Source organism: Elaeis guineensis, chromosome 8 (assembly GCF_000442705.2).
Source record: "Elaeis guineensis isolate ETL-2024a chromosome 8, EG11, whole genome shotgun sequence".
In the NCBI taxonomy this organism is placed as follows: Eukaryota; Viridiplantae; Streptophyta; class Magnoliopsida; order Arecales; family Arecaceae; genus Elaeis; species Elaeis guineensis.
The window spans coordinates 9036966-9051652 of record NC_026000.2 but is presented as its reverse complement, the minus strand read 5'-3'; the positions used below and the strand labels follow the sequence as shown (position 1 = coordinate 9051652).

The following is a 14687-nucleotide window of genomic DNA, read 5'->3' as shown; positions in this document are numbered from 1 at the left end:
AAAGGAACCAGTTGTCAGTCCCATAATTCAGTTAATTTAAGAAAGGTTAGACTTGGATTTACTGGATTTTTTTGGCAGCTAAATAATTCTAAGACGGCTAATATTGAAATCGAAATTAAAATAAATAAAAATAAAAATTAGAATGATCATATTTCTTGATACATTTGGTTTACGATCGAAATCAAAATCAGAATCAAAATAAAATTTAAATATTAAAAAAAATTAAAATTAAATTTTAAAAAATTAAAATATTTTTATTTTTTTGAGATAAAAATAATAAAAAAAATATCTTTCTATGATATTTGGAGACTGGGGTGTCCCGAACGTGGGTTGTCACCGAGGCATCTTAAAATGCGGCTATCTGTGATTTCAAATGCGAAGTATGCATTAAAGAACGTCCATCGCTTTGGCCTGGGACTCGTACCTAAAACCATGCTTTGTTTGCCGGCATTTTTGAAGTAAAGGAGGCCATTAATTTTCGATGACAAGGGAGAAAGATGATGGCAAGATTCTCAACAAATATTAAATTTGATGCTTACCAACGAAACGCATAATGCTTGGGACACACCAACGACATTAACTAAGGAAAAGAAACAAGTAATGTTATAACGATCCGCCGTCTCATCTAAAAAATAATAATAATAATTAAAAAATATTTCTCAAATTTTTTTAAAAAATATATATATTTAAAATTTTTTCAATAAATAATGATATAAGATCAAATACACATCTACATAAATTTTTAAATATTTTTTATTTAAATCATAATATTTTGATCAAATTAAAAATTTAAATCTATATATCTATTAATTAATGAACACTACGATCGATTTGTATAGATATTCAAAAATTTTTTAATAAATAATCGATACGAAATTAAATATATATCCATATGAATCCTCATAAATATGATCATCGAATGAATAAACATCAGATATCTTCAAAAAAAATTAACAATCAAAAAATAAAAAAAATATTTAAAGATCAGAGAACATAAAAAATTTATTTTTGAAAAATCCTCCAATGATCATCCATACTTGCTTATTTTATCATATATATAATAAGATAATTTTTAAATCTATTTTCAGAACCTGTGGCCCATCCAAGTTCTTAATATCTTTGGATGTATCTAATTAATGGGATCTCTCAGATATTATTATTTTTCATTATGACGTAGATAGAGTATATTTAAGAGATCTATATCGGTAGAAACAGTCGTGAAATTTGTGGGTTGGACCATCATTTGGACCTAACCTACATCAACACCGTCTCTCTCCCAATCCCCAGCATACCATCCTAGAATCTAGATATAGATAAAATAGAGGCGTGCAGCTTCGCCGTACCTTCCGCTTCTCTCCCTTCCTTTCCTTTCCTCTCTCCAATCCACCTTCCAGATCCCATGAGATTTTTGGAGTTTTCTAAAAAAAAAACCTACGCCAATGGATAAAATAGTACAAATCAAAGTTGATCCTATTAATCACCATAATAGAAATATTTAGATAATACTAATTAAATATCAGTACGATTTGATTAAGTTATTAGTGTTTAAATTATAAAATGTTATTTGGATCACCGTGGAGATTTAAAAGGTAGACATATTAACAACTCCATTAAAAAATTTTTATCTAAATTCTCATCGCATAAAGAGTCCAGAAAGTTTTTTTTTTTTTCTTTTTTTCCATGTAAGCAATTCGAAACTAGCTTATAAGAAACTGTGATGCATGATTGATATGTGACGCCGCCGACGCATAATTTGACGTGGATCGCCGCCGTGGGGGAGGGTATAATTTGACGGGGACCTTGACGTTTGAACCTGGGCCCATTTTTTAATGACTCCCTTCCCATAATTATGCCTTGTTATCTCCAAATATAATGCTCGTGGCTCGTCGGCACTTGCACCGATGGACCAACCATCCCAATTCCCAAACCCTTTCGGTGTGAACCCTAAGAAATTCCGCCTTGCTTGACCCGTGAAAAAGTGTTTATGTTGACCATCGCCGTACGGCGCAGTACGTGTGAGGTCAAAATTCGACCACAGTTTCCATCCAAAGTTATTTGTTTTGACCGATTTGGCCTCTGACTTCAAAGGATTTTAGATTCGCCGCAGGGCAACGGGTGCGGGAGAGGGGTAGGATGCGATGAGAACTGTAGCCCGTGACCGCACACCCAAGCGGCATGGGTACGGACTACGGAGATAAGGTCACCGTGGGTCACCTTTGTGCTTCAAACGTGGCAAAAGCCGGACCATGGGTAATGGTGGGGCCCACAGGACCTTTAACTGTACTGGGCACTGGTGGCTTCAGGGCACAAGGCCTAAAATAGCGTTCAACGAAAGCAGCTCCGGTGATTTTTTTTTTTTTTGGGTAGAAGTCCGGCGATTAAATTTATATTTATCCTCGAGAGAAGAATTCGAGGTGTTGGCTTTCCGACGTACAAAAAATAAACGCCGGCTCCGTTGTTGTTCGGAAAATTTGATGGGAGGATTTTTTTTTTTGTTGGATGAGGCTTATTAAAGGCATAATAGATATAATAGATATTTTATATATTTTTTATAAAAAAATAAAAAAATAAATATTTAATTAAATATAAAATATTTTAAAATATATTATTTTCTCATGATCCATTAAATATGTCAAAATTAAAAAATTATTTTTTAAAATATTTTAATAAAAAAATTTCACAAGCCAAATGAGTCCTTGGTTTATGGATTGTTTAACAAATAAGAAATTTAGATCCATTTGTATTATTTAAACTTTGTTTAGATCAAATATATTCTAATTATATAAGATGTTTTCATCTATATAAGATTTATTGAATTATCCTGCTATCATATATTTTGTTTTGATGAATGTTTTACAAAACTCTTGTATACATACAACCTCTTGCATTGGCCACTATAATATTCTCATAGCATTCAAGTAAAACTAGTAGGCTTACAAAATGTTGTCCACCATGGTTTGACATATAAATAGTCAATAGTTTACCATGCTAGTGGTCTTCTTATAGATATCTCATATCTTTTCCAATATCTCCATTTTCCGCTTCTTTAAAGTGCTCTAAGTTGAGAGCAAAAGTGATTTTTTTTATCCAAAAAGGAATAAATCAAGAGTCCTTAAGCCATGTTAAACATGATATACGAGGCCTTAATCATTGACTACTATTTTGATAATTTCTATTTGTTATTTATCGTGAATCTAAGTTGATGCTTTTAGTCCTCCAAATTTAGGTCAGATTTTTAATAAGTTTCTGAACTTCGAGAAACTCAAATTTTGGTCCCTATTATTTCATCACTATTTTAATATTATCCTTTCTTCCATTTACGTCATGTAGTGGGCTATGTAGTTGAGGAGAAGGACGACATAAAAATAGTGACAAAATAATAGGGACTAAATTTGAGTTTTTTGAAGTTCAATGACTTATTAAAAAATCCAGCCTAAATTTTAACGACTAAAAGCATAATTTTTGATACCAATATTATTATATACCATCACCATGTAAAATTCTAATAGCATATGTAAATATACAAATATCGTAAAGTAATATATTATTATGAAATAATAAGATCATGATTCAACCTATGTATGGTAAGAAATAAAAAAATATTATGTCTAGAGGATATTTAAATGCAATACAACATCGTCATTAGTAGTTATCCTTTCACTTTTAAGTAAGATAATGATCATGAAAATGCAATATAAATTAACAAAATATTAGCGTAATCTCATGGCCTGCATGGGATGCAAATAAGATATAATACTAATTAATAAAAAAATATTTTTACTAATATTAATTAAATTATGGTTTTTAGTAATGTAATTAATTTTTGTATTAATTAGTGATACTCATAAAAAGTTTTTTTATTTAATGCACCCTATATTTTATAAAAAAATATAATAAATAAGAGATATACTTATACTTATTATTCAAATTAAAAAGCTTTATTAATGGCATCACTGGGGGTACAAGTGGCAAAAGTGGGGCTCCATGCAAGTAGAGCTCTAAAATTTCAAATTGCAAACCTTGATATTTAAGAACCTACGGTCAACATCAATAATATTTGAATGGTCCACATGGCGGATCGTCATAACTCTTTTCTTTTTCAACATAGAGAAAATTGGATAATAACATGTCCTTTCTTGGCAACATATAATCTTAGGGAAGAGAAGGGAAAAAAATGGGGTAAATAGGAAAATAAAAAAAAAACTTCATATTTGATTAGAAATTTTAAAGAAGAGACATAAAAGAGTAGTTTTCATAGAAATAAATTTTTTATATTGTATGAAGAAAAAATTATACGTAAGACATGAGAAAGCGATTTTTTCATGAGCTAGAAATTATGGTATTTTTCTAACCAAAAATTTATTGAGACATCATAATATTGTTAATAACTAGTTTTAATAGTTAATCTTAACTATTCAAAATTATCATAATATAAAGAAATTATCTAACTATTAAAATTTGTTAGAATTATAAAAACTCAATCCAATAAGTATTTTTAATATCTATTTTAAAATTTTTTTGATGTTCAATCAAACAAATTAAGTTTATTTTAAAAAGTGTTTCATATGCAACTTTTCCATGGTTTATTGAATATACAAAAAATATTTTCTCAAATATCATATGCTCAAACATCAACTTTTCAAAAAAAATAATCTAGTGAGATAATTTTTTTTTGTGATCCAAATGAATTTTTAGAAAAATAAATTATCTTTCATTTGGGCAATGCCACAATCCGCAGCTCTATCTTCTTATATATATATTCAGGATCTATATTCTTAAATTTTTAGACCTGCACTACGTGGCTTGAGCAAACCGAGGTGTTGTTTAATATCTCCCTGCTTCTTTATTCATAAAATGCATGGTCGAAAGCTGTCGATCCTAGGTGACAAAAAATGCTTTGAGAATATATATATAAATATGATAATATAATGATCTACTCTTTCCAAATTTTATTCCATACAAATTCTGAAAGCGCGAGGAGGGGAAGAAGTGGCATGGACCCTTGCGCTTTTAGTAACAAATCTAATGTTGCAATCAGCCAATAGCGTACGTATAATGGAAAGCTACATCAGATGTGGCAATCAAGCAAGCAACAGCCTCTCTCCATCCAGGAGGCGACCCATTACTTGGATGGTCGATGGAAGCCATGGCATGCTGATCAAAACTAGGACTTAGGCTTCTTATAAAAAAAAAAAAAAAAAAAAAAAATCTAGGACTTAGGCACTTCTAACTGTCAACTGCGACCATTTTACAAGTCCAAGACATGGCACCACGGGTGCCAAAAAAAAAAAAAAAAAAATCCTTTGTCCTCTTATTTTTTTTATTTTTGCTGCTTTTCTAACTATTATGTGAAACATAAGCTCAAAGAGATATTCGAAGAAAAAAATTATTTCTTATGCTGCATGCACCATATAGATACGTACATAGCTAATGATTGCCGTTAATTTTTAAAATTTTCATTCATCAAGTATGCATCTTAATGTACCAACATTGCTATTGCATGCAATAGTTTCTCAATTAATGATAGGATGTTATTAAAATGATGGTATGGAGAAAAACATCTTGAAGGCTACGGTTGTTTGATCTTTTGGGAAACTTTTCACACAAATGTTAATATTTTTTTTCATCAAGAAATTGATAATAATTTTGGTGGTTGAAATAATTGTAGCAACACTTCATGGGTCATATTGTCGAAAGGCTTTTTATCAAAACAAAAAAAATTGTTCAAGGATCTGATTTTAGGTGGATACATCAATGGCTATGGACTTCTAACTGTGCAAAAATATCATAGCACTGCTAATTATTACTCATAAATCCTTTGCTAATTTTTAATAATGGTTATAGAATTTAATTTTTATTTTCTATCTTTGAGTAAATTATTAAGCTAGAGCTTACTTTGTCTGACAATTGCCTTGAAAGATATTACCTTCTTAAATAAAAAAAAAATGTTATAGATGGAGCAAACAAAAAAGGCATGTTTTTATCAAATCTCTTTGTATCATTTGAAAGAGAGAGAGAGAGAGAAGATTGCTTCATAGAGAAAAGATATAAAAGTGTTAGGAAAATTATACATATTAGCACCGTTGTTATGTCTTATAGAAATGTAAGTCTATTTAACTCTATTATCTTAATTGTCATTACACTTGTCACCTCCATCATTGTAACCACCATCAACCTACTATTACCATCTTCACCATGATCCACCACTATTATCGCTATACTATTAGCACCTCTCTTATTACTAGTGGTATCATTACTATACACATACTGTTATTATCATTGCCTCCATTATGTATCCATCTGCTATGACCATCGCTACCATTGCATCTACTACATTATTGCCGCTTTATTATCAACTTTACCATATCCTCAATGCCCCAACTATCATAGTTGTCGCCATCATAACCAATTCCATCATAAAGACATCAATCTTTCTCCTCTACTTATGCGCAAAAAAAACATGACAATAAAACCTAAACATAGAATATCTTCAACTCAGGATGTATCATTGCTGCCAGGTAGCTCCTAAGTAAATCACATGACATGAAAATAATATAAAATTGACCATACATATCAGATTCCCTCAAAGACCATGTGTATCAGATTCAAGAAATTTTTTTCTGGTACAATATCAGATTCAAGATTCAGTTGCCAAAAAAAAAAAAAAATTACAATCGTTGTTAAGAATTGAAACATGAAAAGAAATATTTTATTCATAAAATTAGCTTCTATTAAGTGGCTTCTAGTCGGGCCTCCATTGAAAATAGATTTGATGAAAAACAAAATATCGAAATAAAAATGGTCAGCTTGATTCTGATATTTTCATGTGTTATGTTAAGAAAAAAATCTCGACAAAAAAATTCCTTCGATTCCGTCCATCTCCCCTGACTTCTTTGTCTCCAGGATAAAGATCATTCCATTTTTGAACAGATACACTCACATTACGCCTTGCTCCGGCCAAACATTAAATCGATGTTGGGAAGGGATCGAGGGGCAACAAAAATTTTGGATCGCCCGACGGGCTCCAAGAAAACCAGGTCCAGAACGAGGGGGTTGATTCAACGGACCTACCAGAAATTATCGGCTGGACCGGTTCGCAGCGAACCAAAAATAAGTTATTAGTTGGAAGGTATTAAACACATCGCGTGTTATTAAGCAGAATAAAAGATATATTTATGGAAATACGTGTTGTTAAGGAGGGAAAAAGTATTAATTATTTCTAGTCCACTGTGAATCAGGGCCAATTCATAATTTTTAGTCTTTTTCTAAGTCAAAACGTTGCCATTTGCAGCGGAGCCCACTTCATGGGCAAATAATGACCTGCCATTTTAGTAGACTGGACCGAAGACGGCGCGCTATTTTTTTCAAGAGTCCGCTAATGCGGATCGATTCACTGGTTCTCGGCCGGGTAAGGTAAAATCATCCGAGCCGCTCGTGCCGGGAGGGCGGATGGAAGGAAGCGACACGCGTCCGGATGTCAGGAATGCATCCGGGCGCACCAACCGAGGTTTTCGGGAGCCCACCGACACGTCAGCCGGGAAAAATAATTGCCGGTGGGGCCCGCAGGCTGGGGAGGGGAAGTAGTATAAAGGGAAGAGGGGGGAGAGCCAGGTTCTCGCTACCTGGACGGTCCGTGACTTCTTTCCGGTGCTCCTCCCTATAACTCCCAGGGCGGAGGTTGGGAGAGAGAGCGTGCGACGCAGCCCCACTATTTTCCCTCGGCTTCCTCCGCGGTTTCTTACTCTTAGCGGGGGGTGGTGTGCAGCCACTGAGAGAATGGGTGGAGGGACGGCGATCAGTCTAGAGGAGATCAAGAACGAGACTGTTGATCTGGTGAGCGCTGTCTCCAGATCGTTTTTTTTTTTTCGTTTTCCCTTCCTTTTGTTAGTTTTTCTGCCAATTTTTTTTTTCGTATTATTCGTACTAGATCTAACTTCATTATTTCGCTTCTTTCGGGTATCATTTCTTTGATCATGATCGAGGTGGAGGTATTGCAACAACCGGATGTTTACCTGGATGGAATACAAATTAACTTAATGAATCATCTAATAGATTTATTTCTTTTAGGAGAGTTTATTTTTGGGGTTTTTGAGCTTTGCGAGGAATTTTTCTTGAGTTTTTATACTTCTATTTAAGGAAATAGGCATCCTTCCGCTGCTGCGATTGATTTTTTTTTTTTTTTTCCATATTGCTGTCCATTTTCTGCTGTGTTTTTCCTTTTTTTCGGGGATTTTTTATTCGTCAGGCTTTGAGAACGAATAGAGCTCAAACTAATATTGGATCTCCTTTCAGCTTCAGGAAAGGATCGAGATGAGAATTTTTTTAATTTTTTTTAACGTCCTTTTTTTCTTTTCTTTTCCCTTTTTGGGTGAACTAAAATGCATCAGAGATTGTCAACGCTCTTGTCGTCTTCTCTTTTTTCAAAAAAAAAGAAGAAAAGGTCCACCGTCTCCTCCGTTCTTTTCCCTTTTGTCGTTGTGGAGTACTGCCGGTGTGTACTCCTCCGGTCGTCCCTTCGTTTCTCCTTCCTCATTTATCCCGCCAAACTTAGGGCTCCGTGATATGTATACAACAAAAAATCTAATAGAAATCGTTTTTTCCTTTGGGAAGGTAGGTTCACAAGATCTGTCGGACACCCATCGAACGGCTGCGGTTGTGCAGACCAATCTGGGGAATAAATTGTTTTATTTTGGACGGCTTTGATTGAGTTCTCTCTCTCTCGCTGTCCGGTTTTTCCTCATGGGGTCCATAGAATCGATGCTCGATTTTGGCCCTTTTTTGCTCTGTCAGCGAAAAAGACCGGTTACTTGGCGAAGGCAAAGCCTTTTTGCTGTTGATTCACGGGATGATATCACGAGATTCTGGAAGATATCTACGATAGGTAGCAGCTTTTTTCCTTTATACGGTTTTTGCATCCTCTATGCTGGTTGAAGGTGGAGACAACGGGCCAACGGCCGTTATTCGAGATTTTCTCTGTTCAATCTTATTATATATATATATATATATCCCGTAAGTAGAGTCGCTGTAGCATTTTTTTTCGGTTATTTCTGGAGGCAAGGGCTCAGAAACAGCTATTATTTTATTAAAAAATCACATCCAGAGGAAGGGAGGGCGCGATAGAAAGATAAAGGCCGTTAAAATGGTTTTGGGAGGAAGCCTTCGTGATCACTGATTTGATGATGCTGTGGTTGCTTTCAGGAAAATATTCCGATCGAGGAGGTCTTCCAGCAGCTGAAATGCACCAGGGAAGGTCTCACATCGGACGAAGGAGCCCACCGGCTCCAGCTCTTCGGGCCCAACAAGCTAGAAGAAAAAAAGGTTTTAAGTCTTCTGAAGATCGCATTCTGTTCTACTTGCTACCATCTCTTTTGTTGAGCATTGTACTAAACGATGATCTGTTTTCATACAACAGGAGAGCAAGTTTCTCAAATTTCTGGGTTTCATGTGGAACCCCTTATCCTGGGTGATGGAATCGGCTGCCATCATGGCCATCGCCTTGGCTAACGGAGGAGGTAAACCCCCGGACTGGCAAGACTTCGTCGGTATCGTCGTCCTGCTTGTCATCAACTCCACCATCAGTTTCATAGAGGAAAACAACGCTGGCAACGCCGCAGCAGCCTTGATGGCCGGTCTTGCTCCAAAGACTAAGGTGCAAAGATTTAAAAGCTTATTTTTTGATACATATATGGTCTTATTTCGAGTTGTTATCACGTTGTTGATGGTATATGATTGCAAATAGTAATTTGCATAATTCGCCGAGTGCAGGTGCTCAGAGATGGCCGTTGGTGCGAGGAGGAGGCAGCGATTCTCGTGCCTGGAGATATAATCAGCATCAAACTTGGAGACATTGTGCCTGCTGATGCAAGACTCCTCGAGGGTGATCCGTTGAAGATAGATCAATCCGCCTTGACCGGAGAATCCCTCCCTGTCACCAAGAACCCAGGGGATGAGGTGTTCTCCGGCTCAACCTGCAAGCAGGGTGAGATCGAGGCTGTAGTCATAGCCACCGGCGTCCATACCTTCTTTGGGAAGGCGGCTCACCTCGTGGACAGTACGAACCAAGTTGGCCATTTCCAGAAGGTCCTCACGGCCATTGGTAACTTCTGTATCTGCTCCATTGCTGTGGGGATGATCGTCGAGATAATTGTCATGTACCCGATCCAGCATCGGAAATACAGAAATGGAATCGACAATCTGTTGGTCCTCTTGATCGGTGGTATACCAATTGCTATGCCAACTGTCCTGTCTGTGACCATGGCTATTGGATCCCATCGACTGTCTGAACAAGGAGCAATCACCAAGAGAATGACTGCAATAGAGGAGATGGCCGGTATGGATGTCCTCTGCAGTGACAAAACTGGGACGCTGACCCTTAACAAGCTAAGCGTTGACAAAAACCTTATCGAGGTTTTTGCCAAAGGTGTGGACAAGGATCATGTGGTCTTATTGGCAGCGAGGGCATCGAGGACGGAAAACCAGGATGCTATTGATGCTGCCATGGTTGGGATGCTTGCAGACCCGAAGGAGGTATAAATAATTTCATAAAAACTAACTTGCTATGTGGATGATAACTTTTTCGTATTCATTATCGGTTTTAACGGTCATTCATATTTATTCTTCAGGCCAGAGCTGGTATCACGGAAGTACACTTCCTCCCCTTCAATCCTGTTGACAAGAGAACTGCTCTTACTTACTTTGATGCTAATGGCAACTGGCATCGTGCGAGTAAAGGTGCTCCTGAGCAGGTATATTGTTTTACCTGTCTTCAGTTATCTTTTGTTTGAAATGTGTGGTACTGCCCTAATTCCGATCATTTCTCCTTTACATCGTTTATTTTGTTCTGGAATAGATTTTGAGCCTCTGCAACTGCAAGGAAGATGTCAGGAAAAGGGTTCACACCGTGATTGATAAGTTTGCCGAGCGTGGGCTTCGATCACTAGGTGTTGCGAGACAGGTTTGCCCTTATATCTATTGCAGTTGTGTTCTAATTGTAATGAACTGCTTGTTCCTCACAACGTTCGTTTTACTTGTGCTACAGGAAGTTCCTGAGAAGACCAAGGACAGCCCAGGGGCCCCATGGCAGTTTGTTGGTTTGTTGTCTCTTTTTGATCCCCCAAGGCATGACAGTGCAGAAACCATCCGTAGGGCTCTGAATCTTGGTGTGAACGTCAAGATGATTACTGGTATATCTGCTCTTTCCTATTTTCGCGTCCGTGAATTACCATTTCCATTGATTCAACACCTAACTTTTTCATATATGTGCCCTATCCAGGGGATCAGCTAGCTATTGCTAAGGAGACTGGCCGAAGGCTTGGAATGGGTACAAACATGTATCCTTCTTCTTCATTGCTTGGCCAGAACAAAGATGAATCAATTGCTGGACTTCCTGTAGATGAGTTGATTGAGAAGGCTGATGGATTTGCAGGAGTCTTTCCGGGTAGGCTTGATCTCTATAATCCCAGACAACCAAATTTACTCCATATACTTGATTGTAATAACTAATTTTTTTCCCCTCCTCATGAGGCAGAGCACAAATATGAAATTGTTAAGAAGTTGCAAGAGAGAAAGCACATCTGTGGAATGACTGGAGATGGAGTGAACGATGCCCCTGCTTTAAAGAAGGCTGATATTGGAATTGCTGTGGCTGATGCCACAGATGCTGCTAGAAGTGCTTCCGACATCGTCCTTACCGAGCCTGGGCTTAGTGTCATCATCAGTGCTGTTCTAACTAGCAGAGCCATTTTCCAGAGGATGAAGAACTACACGGTAAGTAATTTTGTCCTCTATGAAGTCCCTTGGCTTTATAAATATTCCAACATTACTCTAAGCTTTCTCTTCTTGTTCTGATGCAGATCTATGCTGTTTCTATCACCATCCGTATTGTTGTAAGTATTAGATTGAAAAAGGATTTTTTGAATCAAACATCTAATCCTAGCCTTATAGAACCTTCATGATTACCTCTTCATCCCGATTATGGGGTTTGATATCTTAGTTGATTCTGATCTATGTAGCTTGGGTTTATGCTTATTGCACTGATATGGAAGTTCGACTTTTCACCCTTCATGGTTTTGATTATTGCCATCCTAAATGATGGTGAGTTTGGCTAAAAGGAACAAATCGATTCATTCTGTTTCTGTCTCCTTATTTCCATTCTTTAACAGACTCTAAGACCTTTTTTCTTTTTCCTTGGAATTTGCTAAACTGCAGGTACAATTATGACAATCTCAAAAGATCGAGTCAAGCCATCTCCACAGCCTGACAGTTGGAAGCTGAGGGAGATTTTTGCAACTGGCATTGTGCTTGGCACCTACTTGGCATTGATGACTGTTATCTTCTTTTGGGCAGTGAAGGAGACGGATTTCTTCTCAGTGAGTGTTCTTTGTTACCATTCTGTGCATCAGAAATGGTGAAGAGAAGCATATTCCAAGTTTGATGCATCATGTCATCATTCTGCTATCAATTGAATTTGATAGACCATTTAGTGTTACAAGTTTGCTAGGCAGCAGTCTGATTTTAGACTCTTAATCAAGGTAGATGGTGTAGAATTGAGTGAAACTCATCATGTTTCTTGTCAATACTTTGCAGGATAAATTTCACGTTAGATCACTGAGGAACAGTGAGGATGAAATGATGGCTGCTTTATACCTGCAAGTTAGCATTGTTAGTCAGGCTCTTATATTTGTCACTCGATCACGCAGCTGGTGCTTTGTTGAACGCCCTGGGCTCCTCTTAGTCATTGCTTTTGTTGTTGCTCAGCTTGTAAGATTCTTCCTCCAATAACTATTTTTGCTAAAACATCACTTCTTTTTAATTTTATGAGATGCTAATGTTTATCTATTCAGACCATCCAACTGATGGGATGGAACTTTAATCTCTTAAACTAATATGTTGCAGCTACTTGGAAATAAAATATGGTTAAGGCCAGAGAGTTCACTAATTTGATATTTGTGACACTAGCTCTTTATTCTGTTCTCAAGAGTTTTACCAGGAATCCTGATAGGCCATCTAATGCAAAACCATTTCTATACTCTTGATGCAATGTGCAGATTTTTTAGCACTTGATATCTGATATTTTTTGTTTGACAAAGTTTCAACTTTAGGACTCCTATAGGTCTCAATCATCCTATTTCCACCACCTGAATGGGAACCTGGTCTGGATTATGTCCTCTCTAGGCATTATAAGCACACTAACTTTCTGTTGTTTTGTTACCTGTGGAAGTACTTTGTTCAATAACAACGAACATGCTTTGCTGTATTTCCTGCTTTAAGTCCACTAGCAATTGGAGTAGTGTTATTATTGTCAGAATATAATGCACTTACACCCAAGGATGTGTGCAAAAAACAAAACCCTGCACCTATTATTTTGTTGTTCTCTAATATTCAACTCTCTCTAATTTTTGGATATTTAATAACCTTGGTTGTTGTTCTGCCTGCTTGTGCACATACAGGATTTCTTATGTTGTAATTATCTACAAACAAGTCACCATTAAACAGAGGGAGAAAACCTGAAAGTGTCATTTTGTTGTGTTTTACGTTCTGCTATCTCAATTGTTAATCCACGTTTAGAGTAACATTTGCATTTGGCAGGTTGCTACTCTTATAGCTGTCTATGCTGACTGGGGTTTCGCACGAATTAAAGGCATAGGTTGGGGATGGGCTGGAGTTATCTGGCTTTATAGTATTGTTTTCTTCTTCCCTCTTGACCTTTTCAAATTTGCCATCCGCTACATTCTAAGTGGTAAAGCTTGGGATAACTTGCTTGAGAAGAAGGTATACACATTCTTATTTCCACCTTAACCTATGTTTAAGATCGTTCCATAGCAAATCCATTCCATTTGCATCAGCTGATCAGCTTGCCTGCATTGCCTTTCTTTCTTGCTGCTAAACTTCTTTTCATCTTCTTTGCCCATTAAATTTCAGACTGCCTTCACCAGCAAGAAGGATTATGGTAGAGAAGAAAGGGAGGCCCAGTGGGCTACAGCACAGAGGACTCTGCATGGACTTCAGCCCCCTGAAACAACCAACCTGTTCAATGACAAAAATAGCTACAGGGAACTTTCAGAGATTGCTGAGCAGGCTAAAAGGCGAGCGGAGGTCGCAAGGTATGTGGTCCTGCAATCTATTACAAAAATTCCTACTCAACACTGATTTTAGTTTCAAAAGTAACAGCAATTTTGGAGAATTCCAGAGAATATTAGATATACAACAGCATTCTAAGATTTTCTGCTGACACTTATTTAGTGATCAGAGGTTATGATAGTGAAACCTTTGTACAATCTATATTGATGAAATAACTGACCGTAAAGTTTTCTTTGTTAGTTTCAGTTCTATTACTAGACATTGAATCTTGTAATTCGTGATCATTTACAGGCTCCGTGAGCTGCACACTCTGAAGGGTCATGTAGAATCAGTTGTTAAGCTCAAAGGTCTTGACATTGATACCATCCAGCAGCATTACACTGTATAATCACCAGAGAGGATCCTGAATGACGACATAGTGAAACCTTCAGGGGAAGCCCGAGAAGGAAGCTTTTATTTTTTTCACCTCAGAATATTCTATCCCTGCAATATGCCTTGATCCTGTAGTCAGTTTCCTTGTTTCTCTCTCTTAAGAGCTGTGGTGACAACTTATCTTTTTACAAGTTGTGCATGTAGATGACAATAATGCAAACTTGCTGTTCTCTGCA

The 14687-nt window shown here is 36.8% G+C and overlaps 1 protein-coding gene across 1 annotated transcript; it reads left to right on the top strand.

Moving 5' to 3' along the window:
• The first annotated feature begins 7626 nt into the window (after window positions 1-7626).
• Window positions 7627-14687, top strand: LOC105050384 (plasma membrane ATPase). The gene is made up of 16 exons (XM_010930374.4): window positions 7627-7833; window positions 9199-9318; window positions 9413-9649; window positions 9766-10527; window positions 10623-10745; window positions 10850-10954; window positions 11039-11183; window positions 11273-11437; window positions 11528-11766; window positions 11853-11885; window positions 12012-12093; window positions 12208-12368; window positions 12586-12759; window positions 13588-13770; window positions 13921-14102; window positions 14371-14687. Exons 1-16 carry the CDS (start codon window positions 7777-7779, stop codon window positions 14465-14467), a joined length of 2865 nt encoding a protein of 954 aa, XP_010928676.1. The 5' UTR covers window positions 7627-7776; the 3' UTR covers window positions 14468-14687.